The sequence below is a fragment of the Lepidochelys kempii genome, chromosome 3 (assembly GCF_965140285.1).
Source record: "Lepidochelys kempii isolate rLepKem1 chromosome 3, rLepKem1.hap1, whole genome shotgun sequence".
Lineage (NCBI taxonomy): Eukaryota > Metazoa > Chordata > Testudines > Cheloniidae > Lepidochelys > Lepidochelys kempii.
In genome coordinates, this window is record NC_136382.1 from 77,557,704 (window position 1) to 77,583,655 (window position 25,952).

The 25,952-nt window shown below is 40.2% G+C and overlaps 1 protein-coding gene across 6 annotated transcripts in view; it reads right to left on the bottom strand.

The window, feature by feature from the left end:
- The window catches only part of ASCC3 (activating signal cointegrator 1 complex subunit 3), a 508,218-nt gene that overhangs the window by 81,507 nt on the left and 400,759 nt on the right, over positions 1-25,952 (bottom strand). For all 6 annotated transcript variants that reach the window (XM_073336864.2, XM_073336863.2, XM_073336867.2 and 3 more), the window contains 4 exons: positions 13,197-13,334; positions 12,984-13,104; positions 5,489-5,621; positions 2,031-2,156 (listed from right to left, as the gene is read on the bottom strand). In XM_073336864.2, the coding sequence (XP_073192965.2) occupies positions 2,031-2,156; positions 5,489-5,621; positions 12,984-13,104; positions 13,197-13,334 (518 nt within the window). The remainder of the gene's footprint in view (positions 1-2,030; positions 2,157-5,488; positions 5,622-12,983; positions 13,105-13,196; positions 13,335-25,952) is intronic.

Sequence of the window (25,952 nt, forward strand, 5' to 3'; positions counted from 1 at the left end):
AGGAAAAGCATGGTTTTGCATGAATCTGGAGTCCTCCTCCTGAAGCACCTGGGTTTTCCTTAGGTGCTTCTCAATGAAATACTGACCAGGCATGACTAGGGTTGCTAACTTTCTAATTGCACAAAATCAAACACCCTAGCCCAGTCCTGCCACTTCTCTGAGGCCTCTCTGAATCTAGAAAGAACACTGTGTGCATAAATGCAGGTGGAGGAGGGAGGAAATAAGAGCAGGCTGTTGATAGCTTCAACTTGCATCTGTAGTGTTCCATGTGTGGCACTCACAAACTGATGCAGGACTCCTGTTTCATAATTGCCTTTCAGTCTGGTCTGCTGTTCCCTCAACCACATTAGCAATGCCTACCAGACTCCACTCTGAAGTGGCCCCCACCAGCTCAGCGAATCTACCCTGTTAAGACTCTGGACTATCTGACTCACATCTCCACATTATTCTGTGTTCCCCATACAATTAGATCCTAATCTCCCCCACAAAACCATTCTGTAAGTATCCCTATCCCTTCCACTTCTGCATCCACTTGACTATTCCCCACCCACACCACCACTATGCACAGAGAACTCCAGGTCAGATTTGGCCCTTCTCCTTCAGCACCTGTTGAGAAAACACTGCATTCCATTTATCACATGCGCTGCTCTCCTGGCCAAGATTATTCAGGGATTCTGGCTCAAAGCAGCAATCTGTCCTTAAAAATTAATGTTGAGTTATAACTTGAAATGTAAGTTTTCATATTATGTCCCATCATTAGAGAACTGCTTCAGAAGTAAGGCGTATCAGTAACTGTTGACCTCAGGTAAGGAATGTTTTGTATAATCTAGACATCTTGCACATTAGTCAAATAATAACTGTATTATATCTATATCAACCTATGTAATCTATTTTGTATCCAAGAAACCTCTCTATAAAGGAGACTTATGTTGGAGCTTGATACTGCTGGATAGAAAACTTGCCAAATTAGATCCACTAATTAAATCATTTAAACATCAAAATCCAGTATTAGAATTAATTTCTTTATAAAGTTCTCCTATGTTTACTCACTACACCAAATTAGCATTCGTGCGTGCAAATCCACAACCTGGTTTCTCTCAGTAGCCTTAATAAGCACAAAAACAAACTCATACGAGAAAAGACTTTCTGTATTTTCCATTTTCAAAATGCACTTGCAAAGGTTACTTAAGAAAGATTCAGGCTGAAGGCCTAGATGGAGAATATAGAACTAATAAAGAACTAAACTTGGAGTTAAGGCAACTTGTTATTTGACTATTTCCACTTCGAACATAGCAGTCCCCACTGCTTATAAGGAACTCAAATTAAAAATGCTGCCACGTACTATGGCGTTTGTTATGTGGTTCCACAAGTATTATGATCCTGCGTATGTCAGATGGTATTTATGAAATGGCAATAGTATAAGAACTAATCCTTTGTTCTCTACAATATTTTGGTTGGTGAACATATTATACTCAAAACAATGTTGAAGCAAAGGTGGAGATACATGGTTAGAACAACTCACAATGGATGGCATAACAGCTAGAGCAAGGAAAGATGACAATAATGGTCAAATACATCTTTCCCAATCTCCTCTAAAGAAGGTAAACATCACATAGAAACAGCTGATAGCTATTCCAACAATGACTAAGAAAATCAGCTGGTGATAGATTGCCTATAGGAAGCCGTACATAACATGACACTGTGATCACTAAAAAACATTATTAAAACACTAAAGAGAAATATATAAAGCAATTTGACCATCTGATCTTTTAATTTAGGGATACTGAGTTAGCAATTTTGATTAGGCCATCTTAATAATATGACTTTTTAATTGTTTCTGAAACTTAAAGTCTAAGTTATCTACCAGCAGATGTTTTCATATTTAGAGAAATGTTGTGAACCATTTGCATGTGCCTTTCTTTCCTAGGACTGAGTCTGTATTAGCCTGATTGTCAGACATGCTGAGTATTCTGGACTCTAATTATAAACAATGGGAACTCAGTTACATTACTTTTTCATTTTACACTCACCTAGGGTTCATGATAAGACGACGGAAGAAGTAAGTCCAGGTGATGTAATCCATCGCATCCTGCTTGGAAGTAATAGTTCCAGCAGCAATTTCAGCATTCAAGTGATCAGAGAGCACTTCCAACAAACTAAAGGACATGATGGAAAAAGGCATCAGTTAACTTTATAAAAATTGTATTTTGTGGAGTTGTACATAACCAACACACACAGCCCTTGTCTATAAAAAACAAAAATACCTTTTTAAAAAGAGTTTAACATTTTTAATCTAAAAATATTTTTTTCCCATAGGGGTGGGGTGGGAAATGCTCTTGTAATGTCACAATCATCATTATATGTTAGAGCAACCATCTCATGCGAATGGGATGCAACTTGTGCATCCCAAAGGGCTGTAACTCAATTAGTTGACAATTAAATCCAAAACGCAGTACTCTTCGGACATGTTTGGAATGGGATGGAATTGTAGCCGTCTGGAATAATTTATGGATACTGCATGTTTACCTTGTTGTTGGGATGTTTACTGTATGAATATATTGGTTTAGTTTAATAGCAGGCAGTAAGGAAACCCAAGCGGGCATGGAAATAATGGCTCAAGATAAGCAATCCCTGAAGCAAACACTTGAGGATTGTTAAGAGACAATGCCCAAATGTTAAGGTTTGAAGATTTTACTTTCTCTGGAGCCAAACTGCAAAACTAGTTTTGGCTGGAAGGGGTAAAGCCCAGGAATGTAGCAGAAGAAAAGAGTGTTCACAGTTTAAAAAGGATCTCTCTCTCTCTTAAGTGAAGGAGGAGTTGTTTGGGGTAGCCAGCCAGAAACACAGGCACCTGGTTCCGGGGTCTGAAGAAGTTAGGCCTGCCTAGATTACCATCGGGGGATAATAAACCTTTAGGTGACAGATGTTTGTAATCTGTTTATTGCTTTAAAATTCTTTTCCTCTAAATATTTTGTTCCTACTATTAAAATAAACAATACTTTGGTTTTATAAAGGCTGTTTTGTAACTGTACATCACTGACTATAGACTCCCAAAGGGAAGAACCACAGATGTCTGAACTCAGTTGGACCTGCTGGATAAACATGGTTGATACCCAGTGTATGTCTACACTGCACACTAAGCCCAAGCTCTCACTCCGGTTGAGCCCAAGTCCCCGTTCTGTACACACATAAAGATCAGTCTGAATTAGGTCAGCAAGAACTCAGGCCCAGATCCTAGGACCCTGCTAAGGAGATGGATAAGAGCCAGAGTCCTGCTGTCACTTGGGCTTAAGCCCTGTTATTTTGCATGTGGATGCAGGTCAAGCTGCAGCCCCGAGTCAGAAGGTCTGCATAGTGCTGTATGGACATGTTAGCAAAACTGTGAAACCCAGGTCCAGCAACTGTAAATCCAAGTGTACAGTGCAGTATGGATGCTCAATCATGGGTTTGGGAACACCAAATCCACATGCCGGAATTCAACAGGCCCAGGTTTACAATGCAGCGTAGACACTCCTATGGAGTATTGTAGGAAAAGGCCCGATCTAAGATAGGGAAAGCTGGCTTGCAATTCCACCTTGGGAGAGGTAAAGACATGAGGCCTGACACCTGAGGAGGAGTGCTCTGAGAGACCAGGCAGGGGACAAAAGTGCAGCTATTCCTGTAATCGTGACATGGAAATATCAATTTATTTTTAAAATGTTTACTGAAAATGTAATGGTAAATGCAACCAAAAGGGAATAAAATATAAGGTTAATAAATCTTGTTTTTGGTATAGAGAAGGAGGGAAGGAGTTCCAAAGCTAAGGAAGCTTCAGGAAAAAAAACAAAAACACGCCAATGGCAACCTCTCTTTTAAACCAGAGGGCCTCTTACTCAAAAGCCTTTGATGATCATTACCAGAGACCAAGATGTAATGATATATAATGTAATGATGTATAAGTAGGGGCATAGTGAGCAGATCGAGGGACGTGATCGTTCCCCTCTATTCGACATTGGTGAGGCCTCATCTGGAGTACTGTGTCCAGTTTTGGGCCCCACACTTCAAGAAGGATGTGGATAAATTGGAGAGAGTCCAGCGAAGGGCAACAAAAATGATTAGGGGACTGGAACACATGAGTTATGAGGAGAGGCTGAGGGAGCTGGGATTGTTTAGCCTGCAGAAGAGAAGAATGAGGGGGGATTTGATAGCTGCTTTCAACTACCTGAAAGGGGGTTCCAAAGAGGATGGCTCTAGACTGTTCTCAATGGTAGCAGATGACAGAACGAGGAGTAATGGTCTCAAGTTGCAGTGGGGGAGGTTTAGATTGGATATTAGGAAAAACTTTTTCACTAAGAGGGTGGTGAAACACTGGAATGCGTTACCTAGGGAGGTGGTAGAATCTCCTTCCTTAGAGGTTTTTAAGGTCAGGCTTGACAAAGCCCTGGCTGGGATGATTTAACTGGGAATTGGTCCTGCTTTGAGCAGGGGGTTGGACTAGATGACCTTCTGGGGTCCCTTCCAACCCTGATATTCTATGATTCTATGTGTCTCAACTAATCAGAGATTTATAAGATTAAGGTCAACATCTAAGTGTCTGTCTGGAAATTTATCAGCATATTATCTGTTTATATTAAATAGCACCACAAAGAACATTTATAATATTTCAATGAAAAAATTAGGATCATCATTTGTGTATTTGATTAAGAGAATGTTTCTATTTTTAGAGATACTACTTGGGAATCACGTAGAAAGGCTTCCTCATTTATTGCCAAAATCATATGGTCTGGGTAAAAAATTTGCATTTTAATACCCTTTTAATACTTTTCTATGCATTTTTCCTAGTGTGCCAAACACTGAGCATATAAGTATTTGAAACAAAGCACATCTGAGGGTAATGTTTGATTGATTAAAGGTTTATAAACCCTAGCTGTTTCTTAAGAAAAAAAGGGTACATGATTTTCTGTGATAGAGGGGATTATACTAGCTACCATTATATTTACTTACATTGAATTGACTAACAAATGATAGCTCATGGATTAACTAGTGAGGTTTGGAGAGAATCCAAAATATTGCTTTGTTTTCCTATTTTTCAAAAATCTTGCAGCTCCCACTTTGAAAGAAGTATTAGCAACTGTTTACAAGATACATTTCCCTTTGAGCTTGATGTCTCTGTATCTTTTAACAGGTCTAGAATGGTATGAAAATGCCATGTGAAAAGTATTAAGCTTTATCTGATTTTTCTTCCTACTAAACACTTTTGTGATCATATTTTCTGTTGGAGTTGTCGAGAGCATAAATTATTATTCTACATTCTCTTTCAAAACAGCCTCTCCCTCATCTGAGAAAGCACCCAGAAGCAGAGTAACATTGATCTAGGGATGCACTAAACACTTGGAAGGACTACTGTCTTTAGAGGTCCCAATATTTTGATGCATCTATGTCCCATTTCATCTACTTCACAACTGCTGTATGCACTTTTATCTGGTTTTTTTCCCCTGTCAAACTTCACCTTGATTCAACTGGAAAAGGTTCATAAAGAAACTTTTTGTAGAAGTCTTTCTTAATATCATGGACTAAAATCACAGCTTTGCCTTGGTCATCAAACTGTGGTCTACCAGCACGTCCCATCATCTGAAGTACATCTACAAAACAGATAATAAATACATTTATTTCAATATAATTTACAGTATAGGATATGTTGTTTCTCTATAACCCATTTACCCATCCTTGTTTGTTACTCCCACTGGCTAAATCTTGACTAAAATCATATTGAAAATTCTTTGTGGCAGGGACCAACCACAATGGAAATCTTACTGAGGCCTCAAATACAAATAATAATTACACATGAAAAACTATGGTAACGAATGTTATTTGGGTTGCAAAGACAAGCACTTCAAAGTTACAAAATGCTAGATTTACGGTGCCTGTGCAATAGTAATTTGGCCTGCTTGTGTATCCAACCTGTGCACTGACTGAGGTAGAGGTCCTGGGGGAAAAAACAGTTGTGTGTTTATGTAATTAAAGACCATAATGAATTTGCACAAGAGGGCTCATTTAAGGACTCACAGGCATCCATAGATTTAGCAGCTCCTAATTTTCCAGCATTTGACATTGCAAATGACTTTGCAAATGCTCCCACAGTATTCTTGCCAGCAAGTTAAAGAAGTATGAGCTGGATGAATGGACTATAAGATGGACAAAAAGCTGGCTACATTGTCAGGCTCAAAGCGTAGTGATCACTGGCTCCATGTCTAGCTGGCAGCTGGTATCAAGCGGAGTGCCCCAAGGGTCGGTCCTGGGGCTGGTTTTGTTCAATATCTTCATTAATGATCTGGAGGATGGCATGGATTGCAACCTCTGCAAGTTTGCAGATGACACTAAACTGGAAGGAGTAGGATACAGAGGGACCTAGACAAATTAGAGGATTGGGCCAAAAGAAATCCGAGGCGGTTCAACAAGGACAAGTGCAGAGTCCTGCATTTAGGATGGAAGAATCCCATGCACTGCTGCAGACGAGGGACCAAGCGGCTAGGCAGCAGTTCTGTAGAAAAGGACCTAGCGGTTTCAGTGGAGGAGAAGCTGGATATGGGTTAACAGTGTGCCGTTGTTGCCAAGACGGCTCACGGCATTTTGGGCTGTAAAGTAGGGGCATTGCCAGCATATCAAGGGACGTGATCGTTCCCCTCTATTCGACAATGGTGAGGGCTCATCTGGAGTACTGTGTCCAGTTTTGGGCCCCACACAAGAAGGATGTGGAAAAATTGGAAAGAGTCCAGCAGAGGGCAATAAAAATGCTTAGGGGGCTGGAGCACATGACTTATGAAGAGAGGCTGAGGGAATTGGGACTGTTTAGTCTGTGGAAGAGAAGAATGAGGGGGGGATTTGATTGCTGCTTTCAACTACCTGAAAGAGGGTCCAAAGAGGATGGCGCTAGACTGTTCTCAGTGGTACCAGATGACAGAACAAGGAGTAATGGTCTCAAGTTGCAGTGGAGGAGGTTTACGTTGGCTATTAGGAAAAACGTTTTCACTAGGAGGATGGTGAAGCACTGGAATGGGTTACCTAGGGAGGTGGTGGATTCTCCTTCCTTAATGACAGGTTTCAGAGTAGCAGCCATGTTAGCCTGTATTCACAAAAAAAAAAAGGAGTACTAGTGGCACCTTAGAGACTAACCAATTTATAAGAGCATAAGCTTTCATGAGCTACAGCTCACTTCATCAGATGCGTAACCAATTTATTTGGGCATAAGCTTTCGTGAGCTACAGCTCACTTCATTGGATGCATCCGATGAAGTGAGCTGTAGCTCACGAAAGCTTATGCTCAAATAAATTGGTTAGTCTCTAAGGTGCCACTAGTACTCCTTTTCTTTATCCTTCCTTAGAGGTTTTTAAGGTCAGGCTTGACAAATCCCTGGCTGGGATGATTTAGTTAGGGGCTTGACCTTGCTTTGAGCCGGGGGTTGGACTAGATGACCTCCTGAGGTCCCTTCCAACCCTGATATTCTATGAAATCTATGTTAACATTTTTTAACGTAATTTCCCAGAGTTGTGGGAACAACTACAGACTTCTATCATTTGAGCTTCAGGACTAGCTACATTAGCATGCCAGAATAGGGGAATGTTACCACATACTGATCTAAAGGGTGCTCAGAGGAGCCTCCCACACATAGTGAAAAAGGATGGTCAGTGGCTAGGGTACTAGCCTGGGCCTTGGGACATCTGGGTTTAATTCCCTGCTCTGCTGCAGTCTCTCTGTGACACCCGGGCCACGTCACTTAGCTTCTCTGTGCCTCAGTTACCCATCTGTAAGACAGAGATAAAAGCACTTCCCGACCTCACAGGGGTGTTGTGACAGATTTATGTTACCAATCTGCCCGGGGCGTCAGGTGATTCGGTTGAGGCCGCAGGATTTTTAGGGAGGAGATGATGGAGCACACCACATAACTGAGTTTTAAAGCTTTATTGATAAAATAATAAAATAACAGAGTGCTGGCCAGGGGGAGAGTGCTAGGCAGGTGCGGGGAGTGTCACTCAGAGGAAGGAAGAAAGCATTAGTGGCCCAAGCCCTAACCCACTTTCATACTCACACCCGCACTGTTCAAGGCTGGTCAAGCCTGGGCGTAACATAAGAAGAGGGGGAGGGGTGAACAGGATTTTTTGTCCTGTGAGCACAGGATGTTTAGGGTCCACTGTTGATTTATAACTTGTTGTGGTTCTCGGGAGGGTTTTTAAGTCTTGGGTTCTCTCAGGGGTGTACTTGTTTGGTGTCTTCCGTTTTTGGTGCTCTTTGTACTAGTCCAAAACCGGCTCGCTGCGGCCTCCTCGGCTTTCTCAAAACACACCGGCTCCAGAGACTTTGTTTTCCCTCCTGTTGGCCTTTATCGTTTTATTTATTTTTACTGTAATTTTTACAGCTCTGCTCCGCTTAGTTCTACTCTTTTTATGGCTGGCGGGGGGTTGGGTTAGATGTGAATGTAACTGCCATTTTCTTGTCGAGGCCATGACCTTGGACCGGGGCCAGCGTCTTATCTTCAGATGGCACTAGCTGAGGTGTCGAGTTAACCTGTTCTTTGCTTTCTTTCCCTCCCTCTTCGGCCTTTCTGCAACCTGCAAAGGAACTTTTCACCCACACTCACACCTTTAACCTTTCCCAGAATACGTTGCAATGCCTACAACAGCGTTAGCAACATACAGTGCTGATTTACCTTCCCAGGGAACCCCCTGAGTGGGGGCCGTGGGGGTGTGACAGTGTTGTTTGGATAAACACATTAAAGATTGCGAAGCCCTATAATATTATGATAATGTATAGGGCCAGATAAGTACCTGGGTAGAGCTGTCTCTTCCCCTGCCAGGAGGTGATAGCTCCTGCCTCTTGTGGGGTCCCCACAGAATAGATGGGGTGCTGGGGTGAAATACTAGGCATGGTGGGGGACATTATGGAAGACAGCCTGATTTTGTTCTCTCTGTTGCTTCCCCCATCTCCCTAGGAGTGGAGGGTGCTCTTGCTCCACGCCCAAAGGTGAGAAGGGCGCTGTGACGGTGGATCCCTGGGTCTTACAGGGGAGCCCAGTTCAATGCTCATTCTCTCTGTGTCTTCATCCTGGAAGTTGGAGGAATATCTGACCTCATGCCGGGAAATAGAACACTGGGGGCATATGCTAGGTTGGGGCGGGGGGGGGGGGGCTTTCTGGCTTTCCCCCTCCCCATGCTCCGACTACAGCTGCTTGGTAGCTCCTCCTGTCGTCTTCTACCGCTGGTGAGTTGGTGCTGGCAAGCAGTGGGGTTTTTAGAACATTCAGTAGTTTTGTCAGGCTGCCAAAAACGTGGTGAGGAATGCAAGTGAGAGAAGGGACATTGTGATTTTTAACACTTTACAACTCAGCTAGATCTGAATGGAATTTCACAGGAAAAGAAAAGGCATCTTCTATCATCTGAGGCATTTCTCCCTGTGGACTATCAAAGAACTGCAAACAATAGAGATGTTGCTGTTTCTTAAAGAAAAGATCACAAGAATCCTTCATACTGGAAAGTATTAGACAATCTAAATACAGGGGTCACAACTAGCTCCCCCTATGATAAGAATTCAAGCAGGTACAGTAACATTCAAATGAAAAGACTCAAATACGTCCTTAAAATCCACTTCTGTTGTGATGTCTATAAAACACACTGATGGATACAGGTTGGGCTGGTGCCCAGTTGTGACTGCTATGAGCACTAAGGTTACCAAATTATACAAACACACCTGTCTTTGTTGTTACCTTGTCCCCTACCCCACCCCACTCTCTATGTTTGTTTATCCATTTGTTTGGGTCTCCGTACTAGCTAAGATTGCGAGTTCTCAAGAGCAAACACTGATTTTATTTTATTGAGTTGTATTACATCACATCCAATAGAGCCATGAGCTTTGTTTGGGGCCTCTAGCTTTTATCTCGATATGAATAATATAAATGAAACCAGAAAATAATTTTCAAGCATGAATTACTGTTTACCTTTTCTATATTTTCTGTTCTGTAGTCTCTATGAGCTATATAAACGACAACAATAATCTTTACGCAGTTTGTTCATTGTTAAAGACTGATGTTCAACTATAAAAAGAAATAGATTCCCAAATGGTATTTATGAATAGATGCCTACAAGGGAGAATGATGAAATATTTCCTGCTATTTGATAGTGCATTAAAATAGTGTACGATAGTGCATATGAAATTTACCAAAAGGCGTCAGGAAATGATTTTTGCCAATATCCACTGGAGAGCTAGCCAAACCCAACATTTTCTTTACTGACTATACACTGCCTGGACTGTTCTTAACTACTGGATTAAACTATTGAAATGTCAAAAGCAATCTAACTGGCTGAGTGAACGTCTTGTATCAGAGATTGGCCCACCTCATAACCTCTGATTTGTACTCTTTCCAGCCATGCTTAAATTCAGATGTGAACTTAGGCACTGCTATTATTTTCAAACTATGGGCCTATGAGTAAGTAAAATTGAAGGACCTCATTCTGCCCTGAATTGTACACTAGGCACCAAATTAAGTCCTAGAATAGGCAGGTAACTTGAATGGAGATGAATCAGTTTATACCACATCTGAATTTGTGCCATGCTCCTATGAGATGTTAAACAAAAGTCAAACAGGCAATCCTAAGGGCAGAACTGAAAGCGAGACAGGGGGTTGGTCTACATTACAAAGTTTTCCTGGCGTAACTATAGCGGCTGGCTAGGAGCGTGGACTCAGCGGACAGAGCTGCTGGTGTAGATGCAACTATGCAGACATAAGAGTGCTTTTGTCAGCATAACTAATGTCATTGATGGACGTGGTATTGCTATGCTGGTAGAAAAAACCTCCTTCTGATAGAATATGTTCAATCTCCTTAGGGGGCTCTGCTGGCAAAGCTATGCCAGCAAAGGCTCTGTGGATATGTCTACAATGAAAAGAAAAAACGCACTGCACCAAGTCTCAAAGCAAAGATCAACCAACTTGGGCTCACGGGGCTAAAAATAGTAGTGCAGACGTTCAGGCTTGGGTGGGAGCCCATGCTCTGAAACCCAGCAAGGGAGGAGGTTCATAGACTCCAGGCTCCAATCCGATCCCAAACATCTACACTGTTATTTTTAGCCCTGCAGCCTAAGTCCCGTGAGCCCGAGTCAATTAACCTGGGCTCTGAGACTTGGTCATGCAGATTCTTCTTTGTAGTGTAGACAAACCCTGTATCGCAGACAAGACCAGGGACATATGATAATTTGTGTTAAGTGCAAAGAACACACTGCTCATCAAACTGCTCATCAATCCCTTTCCCCACAACTCACAAATACCCTGAACACTATTTTATAGAAAGTTAAAACAGCAACAAAAAATACCTTTTCAAACCAGACCACATGAAAGCATTATTAGATCTTTTTAAAACTAGCCTTTTCCATACCATAATTTTCTGTGAAATTACAGACAGGAAAATTAAATCTATCAAAAAAGGGGGAAAATGCTACTGGTACAGAATGTGGCATTTCCCTTGAAAGCTCATTCAAGAATCAACAGACCCACAATACCCAAAGCCTATTCGAGAATCCACTCACAATAAACTTAAGTGTGCAGCTATACTCTGAAAGGCAAGTCTATAAAAAAAGCATAATGGGGCTCTGTGTTTATTGTGCCTCACTGATTCCATATTGATTTTGTTTAATTTATTTATTTACTTAAAAAAAAGGGTTTTCTAACTTCCAGTCCTTCAGACTCAGCTAGGGAGCTGAAAGACAAATTGGGTTCTTTCTTGCTCATTCTTCACAACTAGTATTAAAGAGAGGTATCACTATTCTTACAGCTGAGGAGGGCTAGATATGTTCTTATCCGGAGACTGTTAGTACTTTTGTTAGAGCAGCCAAAGAATGATACAAAGGACTCTCAAAAGTGTTAAGCATGCTGCTATAGCTGTACTCCCAGGTCATGCCAGAACTCAGAAGCAAGAGACTTTGCCTGGAAATTGATCCAAAGTTTCCTGCATAAGAGTGTAGAGCATTAACACTAAATTAAGCTCTACGATGGACTAGTTGGATGGGCATCCTCTATAATGTATTGAGTTCCAACTGTCTTCTATCAAAGTGACACTGCTTGGTTAAAAGAAACCAATCTCCACCTATGTTACAAATAACATTTAGATTATTCCCAGGAATGCATTTTTCTGGCCAAGCTTCAGATAGTTTAAAATCAAACTATCTTTCTTTAGTATAACAGATAAAATGGACTAGGAAACCTGTAATAATTTTAGCTAGTCCTGGCTCTCCAAGCTTAGCACCATTCAAATTAATGTTCTCCCTTGTCTGAACTTTTCAAAGTTGTTCCTGTCTTACTTCTCTGGAGCTTTCTAAAATGGTTGCAATACAGTTTATTTAGCTTTCACTATTTATGCTTTTGTTTACTTTTTAGCTTCACTGAGTTTGGCCAATAAAATTATATTAGTTTGTTTATAGTCAAGATTAGTCAATTGGAATTTCAGATTCTCATGCATTAAGAGTGCTGCAATGTTTCGACCGCAAACACTGCAGAGGAATGCATAGTTGTTTAAAAACCTTTTTCGAGTGGATATTAACAAAATAAACTCATGGAAGCAATTTACTTTTCACACTTTTTTAAAAAACTTATTTTATATAATTTATTTGCAGGCCAAATTTGATTTTACAGTGTTCCTTTAAAGTGTACTGTACATGTTAAAACTGTCCTTTGCTTTTAGTTTTTTTTTTTTTAAATGGCCTCTTAGGAGGATACCAACTCAGTAGTTTTGCAAGAGAAAGGTTTCCACAAAAGGAAAAACGAATATATGAAAAACCTTTAACAAGTTCTCTCATGAATCACAGTTATACAACAAAAACACAACGAATAATCTATCCCAACATGTGTCCATTATAGATTTTTATAGGTTCAGTTCCTAAAACTATAAATTATTCAAGTTCATATTTGCATATGCTTGAAATGCATTTCAGCAATTAAGAATCTGTATGATTAACGTGAATACCTGTAATGGGATAATCCACATAACGCCTTGTTTTTCCATCATAAAATTCTGTTCCCTTAACAATTACTAAATGAGCTGGAAAATTTACACCCCAGGCTAATGTGCTTGTGGCAATAAGAACCTAAAACAGAAAGAAAGATTAATGTAACAAAGACACAACTTTTAAAACTGCATATAAATCTCATTTTGGTATTATTAAAAACACAAATTTACCTGAATTTTGCAATTCACAAATAGTTCTTCCACAGTTTTTCTGTCTCTTTCATGTAGGCCAGCATGGTGCATGCCTATTCCAAATGCAAGAGTCAGCTTCAGATTAGAATCTCTTACTGTCACTATAACATCATTCATCTGAAACATAGAGGATGGTTATGTGATTTAGAACAGTACTAAATATTCTTCTGAGAAGTTTTTAACATTTTAGCTTTCTTGTTATTGATAAATTACCTGTTTTCTATCAGCAACCACAATTTGCTATGCATTGTCTATATTCCCAGAGAGAATGCTGAAAGAATCCTGGTCTGTCTGGTATGTGCCCATGTCTGCCTGGCACAGTTTTCAATTATAAGTGCCAGTATCAGAAAGACAACCCTTTCAAGCCCTGTACTCGGGGTGCTGCTTACTTCGTCTTTCAGAACTAATTATTTCAGAACGAATTATTCAGAACGAATTATTATTATTATTCAGAATGAATTCAGAACATAATTATTAATTATGATGAAAATAAAACTGGGTCTAACTCAGATCCTAAGTAATCCATTTAGACATGCTCCCTCAACTCAATAAATTGTCATTTACACCATTTATTTCGCTATATTAGCCATTTTCAATGGTCAGTTTCCAATTCGTATGTTCCTATCCAGTCCAATTCAACTAATGTTTCAAATGAGATTTTGTAATTTATGGTACCAAATCCTACAGTAAATCCAAGCACACTGCAGCTACTACTTTTCTTTTATTCAACGATTTTGCAATTTTAGTCAAAAAAAAAAAAAAGATCAGGTTTCTCTGGACAGATTTATTGTATACAAATTCACGCTGCTTACTGCTCACGATTCCATTAACCTCTAGGGCTAGATTGTGAACCCCTTACTTGCCTAGATGATTAATTAAATACATGAATGAGCCTACTTACTTCACTGGGATTACTCTTATGAGTAACAGCTCATCAATATAAGCAAAGGCTTCACATTCTGGTCCAAAATGCTTATTGATTTGTCCCTAAATATTTGTTCCATTATTTTATTGCTAATGCTATTTATTGTTTCGTGTTGTTTTAATACAATTATAGCCAGTGGCTTTTAAACCTAGTCACTAGTCAATGGTTTCTTGATGCCACCATGAGTACCATCAACAATATTATACCACAGATTATTGTAACATTGTTAATTGTAAACACTAGATGACATAGTCACTTAGTGTCTTTCTCTACAAACAAATAAAACAAAACAAAGGACAAGTGAAACAATACAATACAACATCTGGTGAATATATACATCATATTGAGAAAATTAATAAAAAAAATCTACATCATTTAAAATATTGTGGTGAAATTCTGACAATTGCAGCCGTCCATTAGTTATATTAATAATCACTGCTTCAAAGCCTTTCAAATGTTCTGTTTCTGATGCTCAGAACATTAATTTTTTTGAAAACTGTTTTCTGGGATTTAATCTTTATTATATTCTTAAGGCAAATAAAATGATTTGGATATCTAGCAAACACATATAATGTAGTTCCACAGACTCCTCCTAACGTGATAGAAAACACATCACTTTTAAAAAATAAGTTCTACAAAGGTCTGAGAATAAAAATATACTTTATAGAATATTGATATATTTGACCTACTTAGACAATCTAGTTTGGCCAGCACAGCAATGCATTTCAAATAATTTTAAAAGGAGTTTTAGTTGAAGTGTTAGTTACTTTAGCAATGATGGAAGTAATAGAGATTCCAATTTCCTAAAATATCATTAAAGTTTTGGCTCCTAGTACAATTATCTCATGATAACTATGTGCTTTGGACTGATTTATTTTCTTTTATTAATCGAATGACATTTATTTCTTAGTTAATATGAACATTATATTATGATACCAGGTTAACACATAATCTGGGCATCTTTTTCTTCCATGAAGAACAGGGATTAAATTGGCTGATTATAATGTCTATACCAGAGGTCTCAAACACGCGGCCCACCAAGCTCCCCATGCCCCCCCCCGGCCCCCGCACGCCCCTCTGCCTACCCCGTGGCGGCTGGAACCATACCCTTGTGTCCCCAGTGGCGGTGGAAGAGGGCTCTGTGCGTTACTCTTGCTTCCAGGCACTGCCCCCAGCAGCTCCCATTGGCTGGGAATGGGGAACCATGGCCAATGGGAGCTTCGGGGGAGGTATCTGTAGGAGCAGCAAGAGCTGCACACGGAGCAGTGTGTTCCCCTCAACCCCCAGGGACGTGGTTCCGGCTGCTTCCTGGAGCAGAGTAGAGCAGTGAAGGGCCAGGGAATGAGTCTGCCCTGGCGCGCGCCGCTGCCACCCCGGAGACGCTCTAGGTAAGTGGTGCTGGGCCAGAGCCCGCCCCTGAACCCCTCCTGCACCCCGCACCCCAACTCCCTGTCCACCCCCTGCCACACCCCACACCCCTCCTGCACCCCAACTCCCTGCCCAGAGCCCCCACCACACCCTGCATGCCTCACCCTTCCTGCACCCCACACCCCAATTCCCTGCCCTGAGCCCTCTGCCGCACCCTGCACCCCTCCTGCACCTCAAGTCCTTGCCCTGAGCCCCCGTCACACCCCACACCCCTCCTGCTCCTCCTGGGGGCAGGGAAGGGGCGGTATTGGGGTGGGGACTTTGGGGAAGGGGAGGGAAGAGGCGGGGCAGGGCCTCATGGAAGGGGTGGGGGCGGGGACGGGGCAGCAAGGGTGGGGTGTCAGTGATGCAGCCCTCAGGGTCATTTGAGTTTGAGACCCCTGGTCTACACCCAATCAGAATATTTCTTCAGCAATAACAGTTTTACAATGTAGTTATTTTCAGCTGAGAACCTGTACTATTCCTTTTGGTCATGTACTTCCCAGCATAAAATATCCCAAATTCACACTGCCGGGAATTTATTCAGAGTTGTTGTTCTTGCTTTTTGCAATCTGCGGTGGTTACCTTTTTCTTCTCCTGACTTGTATTACAGCAGCGTCCTGTGGTGATGTTACTCATACATGCAAAGCAGTGTAATTTACCGCAGAAAAACTAAAGAACCCTTATAGGAGAGCTGGCACATGCATTACTATCCTGTCATTCTAGCAGCAGAGAATCCTAGTCACTGCTAGCTCACCCCCTTACTTTTACATAAATCAATATAATAAACAAAACTATTTCTACCCATAGCACAATTCAGGGCTTAAAATTCTGATGACAATTTATTTTAAAGCATACTTTCCCTATGCCTATTTATTGCATAAGTATTAAATATCTCTACATAATAAGGTAAATATTACATTTAATAGTTTTTACTCAATCAGAAAAAATATACTAACACCAACATGACATACTGTAAGACGCATCAAAGTTTCCACATCATTCTACATTTTACTATATATTTTAATATATTTGAATATAAATGTAATCATCCTTCTTAAAGTTTAAAAAAGTAATACATATCTTTTTAAACTCTTGATATAGAAAAAAGAACATTCTAAATACAGAAACATGGCTATAAGGAAATCTAAATTTCATTGAAATTGGGGTATGTGTATATGTACACATATTAACATATGTTAATATTAAACTAATTTAGGGCTCAAACCTGCCCCAATTGAAGTCAAGGGGAATTTTTCTCTGGATTCCAATGAGAACAGAATTGGGCTCATGCTGGGTAACCTGGGCTAACTTGCATAGATTTTTGAAATATGAACAAAACCCCTCCCATTCTTCCCCATAATATCGCTTGATTAAGAAGCTAGCTGTTAATAAACACCTCTGAAATCTGAAGTGGAGTCTGTAATCATTGCAAAATATTAATTACCAAAAAAAAAAAAAGAAAAAAAAAGGAAGATTATAAATGGCAGAAATAAACTTTTCTCGAGACATGCTAGATTTTTTTGAAACAAGTAAGTAGTCATTTTCTGTTCCTGCACATATGTAAACTGTTGAACCATTTACTTTAAGTTAATAGAACTGTTTTTTATATTTTAAAATTTATTATACTTAAAAAGCTTTTGTAGAAAGATAGGATTCCATTTAAGTAGATACATTACTCTGTGCCTGAAATACATTCCAGTCAGAGTATAATTCAGCAAGTTGATGACAATGCTGGCTCCAAAAGAAAGGAGGAGACCAGATTGGACAAGAATGAGCTAACAGATTGTGCAGCCCAATTCTGTCCCTTTGAGTGTGATATATTGTTTCAAGATGCTAAAACCCCATACTTTCTCAAAGCATATCTGTTGTGCTGGTTTTCCCATTTTCACAGAATCCTCATTATTAGTACTCTGTACACTTTTCAAAGCACGTCAGACTCAGACCATATGCCACTGAATAATGCTTATCAATTGTCTAAAATGCCCAATAAAAGAAAGATGTGCCAAACAAAAGAATCATGAAAGTTATGAAGTCTTTTACAAAAATAATTACATATTTCACATCTGCTACAGATGTTAAATGAAATAAAAAACATCTCCTTGTTATACCTAAATGTTAATTTTTTATGACACACTTTTGTGTCATAAAAACAACATCTTGTAGAAGTAAGTTAAACTTCAATAACGAAAAACATTTGGAGATCATTCTTGATAATTGCTAAAGACATACAATCAAGTTCCCTTATTATTATTTAGGACCAGGTATTCATATGTGATAGTATTCCAAAACAAAAATATGCTGTTCCCCCCACAACCGTGATTTGAGGGCTTCAATAACTCAGCCAGAGTTTAGGGGTCTGTCACAGGAGTGGGTGGATGAAGTTCTGGGGCCTGCAATGTGCAGGAGGTCAGACTAGATGATTATGATGGTCCCTTCTGACCTTAAAATCTATGAGTCTATGAGGAGGCAATGGGTTTTTTGATTTAAGGGTGAGAGGTAGAAAAGCCAAATGTCCTTTTAGGTCTCCTATTTTTTTTCATATATATGTATACATATTGCCCCCCCCCCCAGTATACATACACATAATTTTCTCACACAGATGCCATATACATAACCATACAATTATCTCTCTCACACACAGTTTCTCTCTTTCTGAATTCAGAGGTCGTTGTGGGCCTGATCGAATTCCCATTGAAATCAATAGGAGGAGTCTTTCTACTGACCTAAGTGGGAGTTGGATGTGGCCCTGTATGAATATTATTAAAGATCATAATTTACAGAAGGTATGTTTGTGTTTGGTAACTTAGTAGTATCCAAAGGTTTCATAATGAATAATCTTAACAAAATGCAAGACACTAAAATGATGAATATATTATGCGAAAATTATTGTGGTTGTAGTTCAAATGGTGTACATTGGTAGTTGATTTGTTTCCCCATTACGTTTAAATATGAGAAGAAATTCAAAAGTCTGGCAAGGGAGGGCCGGATTAAATCCTAGAAAGTATTAAATTCACTCTCTTTTGCTAGGTAAGCACTATCTAATTATATTGTAGCTCAATAATAATATGTAGCACTTTCTTAATTAGTTTTAATTTTCTATTTTGTCCTTAAGACAAAAAGCAATACAAACATGACAGAAAAGGAAAAGAAAAGAAGAGCTAACAAAATTAAGGGATACAAATTGGTTCTAATAATTTCTGCAGTATGGAAACAGCAGCACTGCTCCACTCCACAGCCACACATCCACAGAAGTGAGCACAATTTGGAGGAGGGGGAAAGGGTTGGTTCCTTCCCCATGCCTTCCCTCCATCCCCCAAGCAGTTACCTAATCCCACTTCCTCCTTGGGTCACAATCCATGGTGCCACCCAGTCCTAGTGCTGTATATGGTAAACTGGGACCTTGAGGTGGCAGCATCTCTTTTAAAATCTCAAAGGTGGGGTTACTTCCTATGTAGTTAAAAGGAGTGAATGGGCCATCAGCTTGAACAATTCACTCCTGGCTGACAGGTACAAAGCAGAGCTGTTAGCGAGGCAGTGTATCACCTCATGGCTATCCAAGGAGGGCAGAGTGAGAAGGAGGCTTTGATCTCCCAGTGGCCCATTCTGGACGCCCCCTCATCACCAGGAATTAAAATACCTAGCTCTTACACAGCGTATTGCAGCCATAGATCCAGAAAACAAATCTGTATTTTTCTCAGCCTCACAAAGATGAAGAACCCCCACCCCCGCACCTTCTCCATTCAAAAGAAGCTATGCCCGAGTGAGTGCAGCCACTTCCTGTGGACCCATTGTTAAGTACACAGAGGGGCACCAGCTGGTAATGGAGGTGAGGCTCTCACTGCTTCCTGTCTATGGAACAGGCACAGAGTCTCAGTCTCCCTTGTATTCCAGGCAAGAGAGCCCTGCAACTGATCAGACTGGTGTGGAGCCAGTTTAAGCAGTCTTATGGGGTTTATTGACTGGCAAATGGAACCCAGTATTTAGCTCTGATGTAGCAGCACCAATGACATCAGTAAACAAAACTAATCCAGGAGTTTTCTGAGAGTGCTCTTGTATTTTTTAAAGTAAATATTATACAAATAAGATTTTCTATCCAGCTGAAGACAAAAGAAAACCACTAAAGTCTAGGGTAAAGCTTGAAGATGTCAATTGTTTACATAAATGGGTAGTTTATATTTCCCCCACTTAATACTCTCCTGTTAAATCTCACAAGATACTTCACTTGCACCAACTGCAAATTCATTGAAAATAAAGCTATTAGATGGCAAGCAGCTACTACAGAAACAACAGTTTGGCAATGCATAAATAGGCTTGGTGGAATTCAATTTAAAAAAAAAAATTGGCAGAGAATATCAAGGTTTATTTTAAAGCATTTTCTCTATTTCGATCAATTTAAATTTTCACAGTTGTGCAAAATGATGTATCTAAAGCATTATTTATTTTATCAATTTAAGTTTTCACAGTAGTTGGAAATTAGGGCAGGTTATACAATAATTACTTAATGACAATAGACTTTGAGATTCAAAAAGTTAAAGCTTTACAATCATGAAAAGACAAACTGTCAATATCACGTCAAAATATACAAAGTAAATATTCTTGAATCAAACTGTAATAAGTTTTCATGCAGCATTTTTCTTACTTTGCCTATCTATAAATTTTGATTATTACTGATGAAAACTTTTTTTGGGCAGTTTGTGGGCGTGAAGCGAAATTTATATTTACCAACCATTACCAAAAAAACCCCTAATCCTTCCAAGCCTATGTATAAACACAAAAAACTGACAGTCTTTCAGCCAGTGGACAACAATTTATTTTTTTATGTAGTCTGTTCTTATAGATGGAATTATGAAAAACAGCTGAGTAAGGCTTAGTGTTTGCCAGCTCATCTGCCAGTTCTAGCTTTGTTTAATACTCAGAAAAAAGTTATGGCAGTTTGGATAGTATTTTGCCTAATTCCACTAATCTGGGTTTGCTTTCAGTCTAAATTTGAAGTTGTTAGAATTCTCAAGTAAAAAAACCTAAATCCACAAAAATGTTACAAGATGGATTTGTTTTGCTCTAAGCATTAGTTTTAGACTAACCCAGCATGTCTTTATACCAGACCAAAACTACAGATTAATCTTGCTCAATTTCAAAAAAATTTGTTGATCCAAATTTATAAAAAATAAATCACAATAGAGCTTGTTTGCATTTTTGCTCTCATTTAAGATCACCACCAATCTCAAGTCACTTTGCGAAACTTTCTTTGTAACATATAACACACAACGTTTGCCTTCTGTGTTCTGGTGGTTAGATGTAAAAATATAGGGCAAGCCCACAGTCACTGACAATATTTATATACTTAAATTAAAAACAAAATATAGATAAATGACTATTCTGTGCTCCAAGCACCCACTGCATAAACTAAAATGCAAATAAATGTCCAACAGTGAATAGGAGGATAATACGCTAGACCCAAACTCTGCCAATCTCCCGTCCACCCCTTATTTAAAAGCCAAGGAGATGGGTTCAGAGCATGCAGAGAAATTTTGGCCCTGATAGGCCAACGGGTCAGGAGCAAGTTTCAAAGTCAAAGATACTTAGATAATTCTTCAACTAGGTCCCTCTTGTTTATGAAAGATGATGTTTTAATTCAAGTGTCTTCAGTGACTCCAACTGCACTCAGAGGGAGTATATCAAGGTAATCAGATACAAACCATTTAGGGCCAATAACATGTTCTACTTGTGAGTGAATTTCTTCTTTGTTCTTCTTTCTCTTGTGTAAACTTCAGGTAATCTCACTGCTTCCTCAAAGAGCAGGAAGCTGGCACAAATAGTGCAGGAGCACTGAGCTAAGCCTTTTGTGTTGCTGTCTTGCTTACTGTCTTCTAGTGAAATGGAATTGTTATGCTGGTCTAAACTAAAGTTAAGGTTGTAACACAAACCATACAAAAGTTGCAGTTCAGTGAGTTAATCATCAGGTGCAGAAAAGCAGGATCAAATGTAGATGTGTTTTAGATATTACTTTATTAGGAGGCAGTTAAGATTCCTATTTCGCATTATAACCAAGGAGTGAAATGTAGATGGCACCCGCTATCTCATAATTTCTGCCCAGTACAGGCAGAACCAAATTATTCCCACATGCAGGAAATGACACTTTTCTGTCCAAATTACATTTTGAGCAACTGGTCAAGATTGGCAGAACTTGATTCCAGGGATTATGGCGTGAACTCTTATCTGATGGGGCTCTCTCATTAGTCATTTAAATTTACTGGATTAGCAAACCTGACCTTCTGGTAATTTTTGAAGTTGTTTTAGCCTAAACACAAAATAATAAGAAATAGATATTGTCTAAGTTATTAGTATTTGCCTGTGATTTATGTCTAGTTTGTTGCAAAGAATAGAAGCAGATACAATAGGGATTTGTAGATAACTGTTTGAATGGAAATTTCCCAGCATCCAGGACAAATGGTAATTCAGGTAGTTACAATGGCCACATTGCTCCTTTCCAAAGGAAAAAAAAATACAATAAGAGCAGCCAGAGAACTAGGAAATCTTCTTATGACTCTCATTGTTGAGTCTCCTGCTTAGTGCTCCTTTAAGGGCTAGGAGTTTGAGGTTGTACAGAGCTTCTGGATGGTGTGATCTCCTAACCCCATGAATCTCCAAGAACCATGAGAGGAGTACCCTATTGGTTTGTGGTGGCAGAAGCCATTCCACAAGAATGTCTGCCTCATTTATTCCCCCTATCCCTGTGCTGCCACAGGCAGAGTTCTGCTGTGGCTGATCAGTGGTAACCATGGAGGTCTTGGGGTAAATTAAATACTGTTTTAAACAGAATGAATACCCATTTGAATGCCTGATTGGATATTTATGGGGTCAGCAGGGATGGTATAATGGAGAATGGTCACTCGCCTGCTCTAACCTCTTCAGCTGTGCAGAGCTTCAACAACACGGATATAGTACCACTGAAATGAGCCAGAATGATAGCTCTTTATTCCTCCTGGACAACAAGTACTGTGTGGGAAGTGCCAGTCCACAAGGTTCCCCAGCAAATGGCTGAATTAAATGGGTTTCAAAGTGAATACAGAGAGATCACCTGTATTCACAATCCTTGGCCTCACTGCAAAGACTGTTTTACACGGATGAAAATGCCAGTTGTGGTAGCTTTTCTGACATGGAGACAATTTTGTACAGAGCTGCTACCAGATACTAATAACTCTTTGTCACCATTAACATGGGCTGAATTTGAGTTGGTGACATAGAAGTGTAATGCTTCATGTTTTGTTACCAATCCCTTACGGTAGTCAATTTCTCAACTGTTAAATCAGTATTAAATTATGATGGGTGAGGCTGACATAACATTCTATAAAGGTTGTCCAACACTTACCACTATAAGACCCTGTGTTCAGTTGCTTATAACTTTGCCAAACATTAAAAATATGGACTAAAATTTTCCATGTCAGGTGTTTGCCCAAGGCTGAAAATTTTTGGAATGTTTCAGCCAACAAAGTTCAGCCACCTCAAAGAATAATGTTATTAAAATATACTGTTTTTCCCATGTTAAAAAATTCTGGAGCCATTTTCCTCGAGACGCTCTAGCATTCCTGCAGTTTGGGCAGTGACCTGCAATTTGAAAGGGAGGGAGGGGCCTTTGTGTCAGGGTGATGCCTTTCGCTATTCCAGTGAAAATCTGCCCAGATTTGGATGTTATAAACCTTTGAAAAAAATCTCAGTTTGCACATGCTCAGTAGACTGTGAGTAAGTCTGCACTGCAAAAACTGCACATGGGCTACTCCAGCTAGCTTGAATCCAGCTAGGGCAACAGCAGTGAAGACAGAGAAGTGCACGCAGTACAAGACTGGCATAGACCCTAGGAACTACTTGGCTTGCTAGTCCACACTGAAGTCTGTGCTGCACTGTCTTCACTGATGCTGTTATCTACACTAGCTAGATTCAGACTAGCTTGGGTAGTCTAGCCCATGCAGAGCTTTTGCTGAATAGACACATGCTTTGAGTTCAGCAGGTATAATCTTCAAAGATTTTGTCCTCACTGAGCATCCTCCACCCCTTCACAGCTCCTCGTGCTAAACAGACTGTGCATCTGTCATCACCACAGAGAAACTAACCATGTTCCCAGCTACACCAGGCCAGGGCGGACTCCTGGCACTGGAACTGAGAGAAGGGAGTCCGTCCTGTGCTATTAGTGACCTCCGTGGTGGCACCCAAGCAGCATGGCGGAAGAAGCCACCTGAGTCTGATACAAAGAGGACTAGAGGCAGACTGGGGAAAGGTAAAGAAGTAGCATGGGACAAGAAGCCTCGGTGGAGGGGAGTGGTAGAAGACAGAAACTGTGACTTGGAATTTGGAGAGTGGGGGAGACTTGAACCAGTTGGGCAAAAAACTGGGACTGAGAGCTGAGGTGAGAGACAGGCACTGGGAGCCATACTGAGGGAATGGTGGGGAGGGAGAGTGACAGGGACCAGCTGGCAGGGGAAGGAACATTCAGATGAAGAGTTGGTGGTGGGGAGATCAGATGAAGAGTTGGTGGTGGGAACTGGCTGGATAAGGACAGGGAACTGGCTGGATAAGGAAATTCAAACAAGAAGCCAAAGAGGGAGGGGAGACAGACTGTGTGAGGGGCCTGGGTCTGGGAGTCACTGGGGAAGGAAAATGGTATGTGTGGGGGACAACTGGTGGCTGGGAGAGGAGGGGACAGGCAGATTGGACAAGGAGACAGGAGGAGGGAATCAGGATTGGCTGGGCATGGAGATTGGGACTGGGGAACACTAGGACTGGTGAGGCAAAGAAACCAGGACTGGGATGAGAAGCCTTAGGAATGGAGACAGGATAGGCCAGGAGAGTGACACTGGGACAAGGAGTTGGGAGGAGGAGCACTGAGACTGCGACAGGTTGGTGGGATAAGACAGAAGAGGGTCAAGCTTGAATGGAACAAGCACAGGGGTCTGGGCCAACTAGAGCACACTCTTCTCCATAGTCTGGAATGGAAATCAGATACCTGAATCTCATCATTCCTCTGCTGTCAGCAAATATCTGTGAAACCCACTGGACCAGTGTATGTCTGATCCCTACTAGTGCAGGTGCACAAAGAAGGTGTCAGCCTATTAGTGCTATCATTTACTCTGTTAGCTCAACTGGCAGAGGTCTGAGTGGTGTACCGAAAGGTTCCAATCCTGCGGATGATGCAGGTGTCCATATGATGTCATGTGATGAAATTTCTGTTTTTTAAAAACCAGAGAAACTACACACACAAAAATATTTAAAGAACATTCAGGTTGCTCGGTGAAGCGCCTTAAGTTGACCTTCTCCCTGACTGTGCATCTGCATGATGATAGTTTTTCATTACATGATCACATACTATTCCTCAGGGTAATGAATCATGTCTATGTACTGAAGGAGGCAGTTGTCTGTAGGACCCTGCCTCATTTGTTGTAAAAGTTGGCAGATGTGTAATGAATGAAGTAGGGAGGGGATTCAGGAAGAGAGAGAACTGTCTCAGGGCTAAGGCTGTTGAATGCTGCCCTGGAGAATGGGATTCTATCCCTGTCTCTGTCAAAGAGTTCCTATGTGATACTAGGTAAGTGACTTAAATAAAATTTTTCACAAGTGGCACAACTAATTGTATGTTCCTCATTTTCTGGGTGCCCACACTGAGACCCCGGGTCTGATTTGCAGAAATGCTGAGCACTCACAGATACAACTTAAGCCAATGGGCACTGTGCTCTGAATATAAAAAATACTATATAAATGCTAAGTACCCTGAAAAATCAGGTCCTAGGCTCTCAAATTGGGCACTCAAAATTAATTTCTCTCTGCCTCAGTTCCCATTTGTAAAATGGAGATAATACCACTCCCTTGTTTCACACGTGTGTTGTGAAGATAAATTAAATTAATGTTTGCTTGTGAAGCACTTGGATACTATAGTGAGAAGTGCCATAGAAAAGCCCACGAGGAAATTAATAATTCTGCTTTCAGAACTGGATTTGAATAGTGTGTAGTAATTAAGGTGTGGGGCCATTTACTGAACAATGAGAATAAAACAAAATATTGAATGGCTACTCATTAACTGATCATCGTCCATCCTGTGCACTGAATGAGGTAGGGGTCCAGTGGAACATGTAACTAAGGATAATAATTAAAATTAAAGATAATAATTAAGGCATTATGTAAATCACTATTTTATTTATTTATTTATAGAAAATTCACAACAGCGTAAATGGCAAAGTATTGAATTTCACAGAGTTTGCTTTGAATGAATTTCACGAGCAAACTCAATTTCAAGGATGGAATTAAATTCATTTGTATGTACAATGCCTAGTGCGATGTGGTCCTGATCTCAACTGTACTACTGCTACTACTAACATAAAATAAATAAAAATAAAAGAGCTTACATAAGCCCC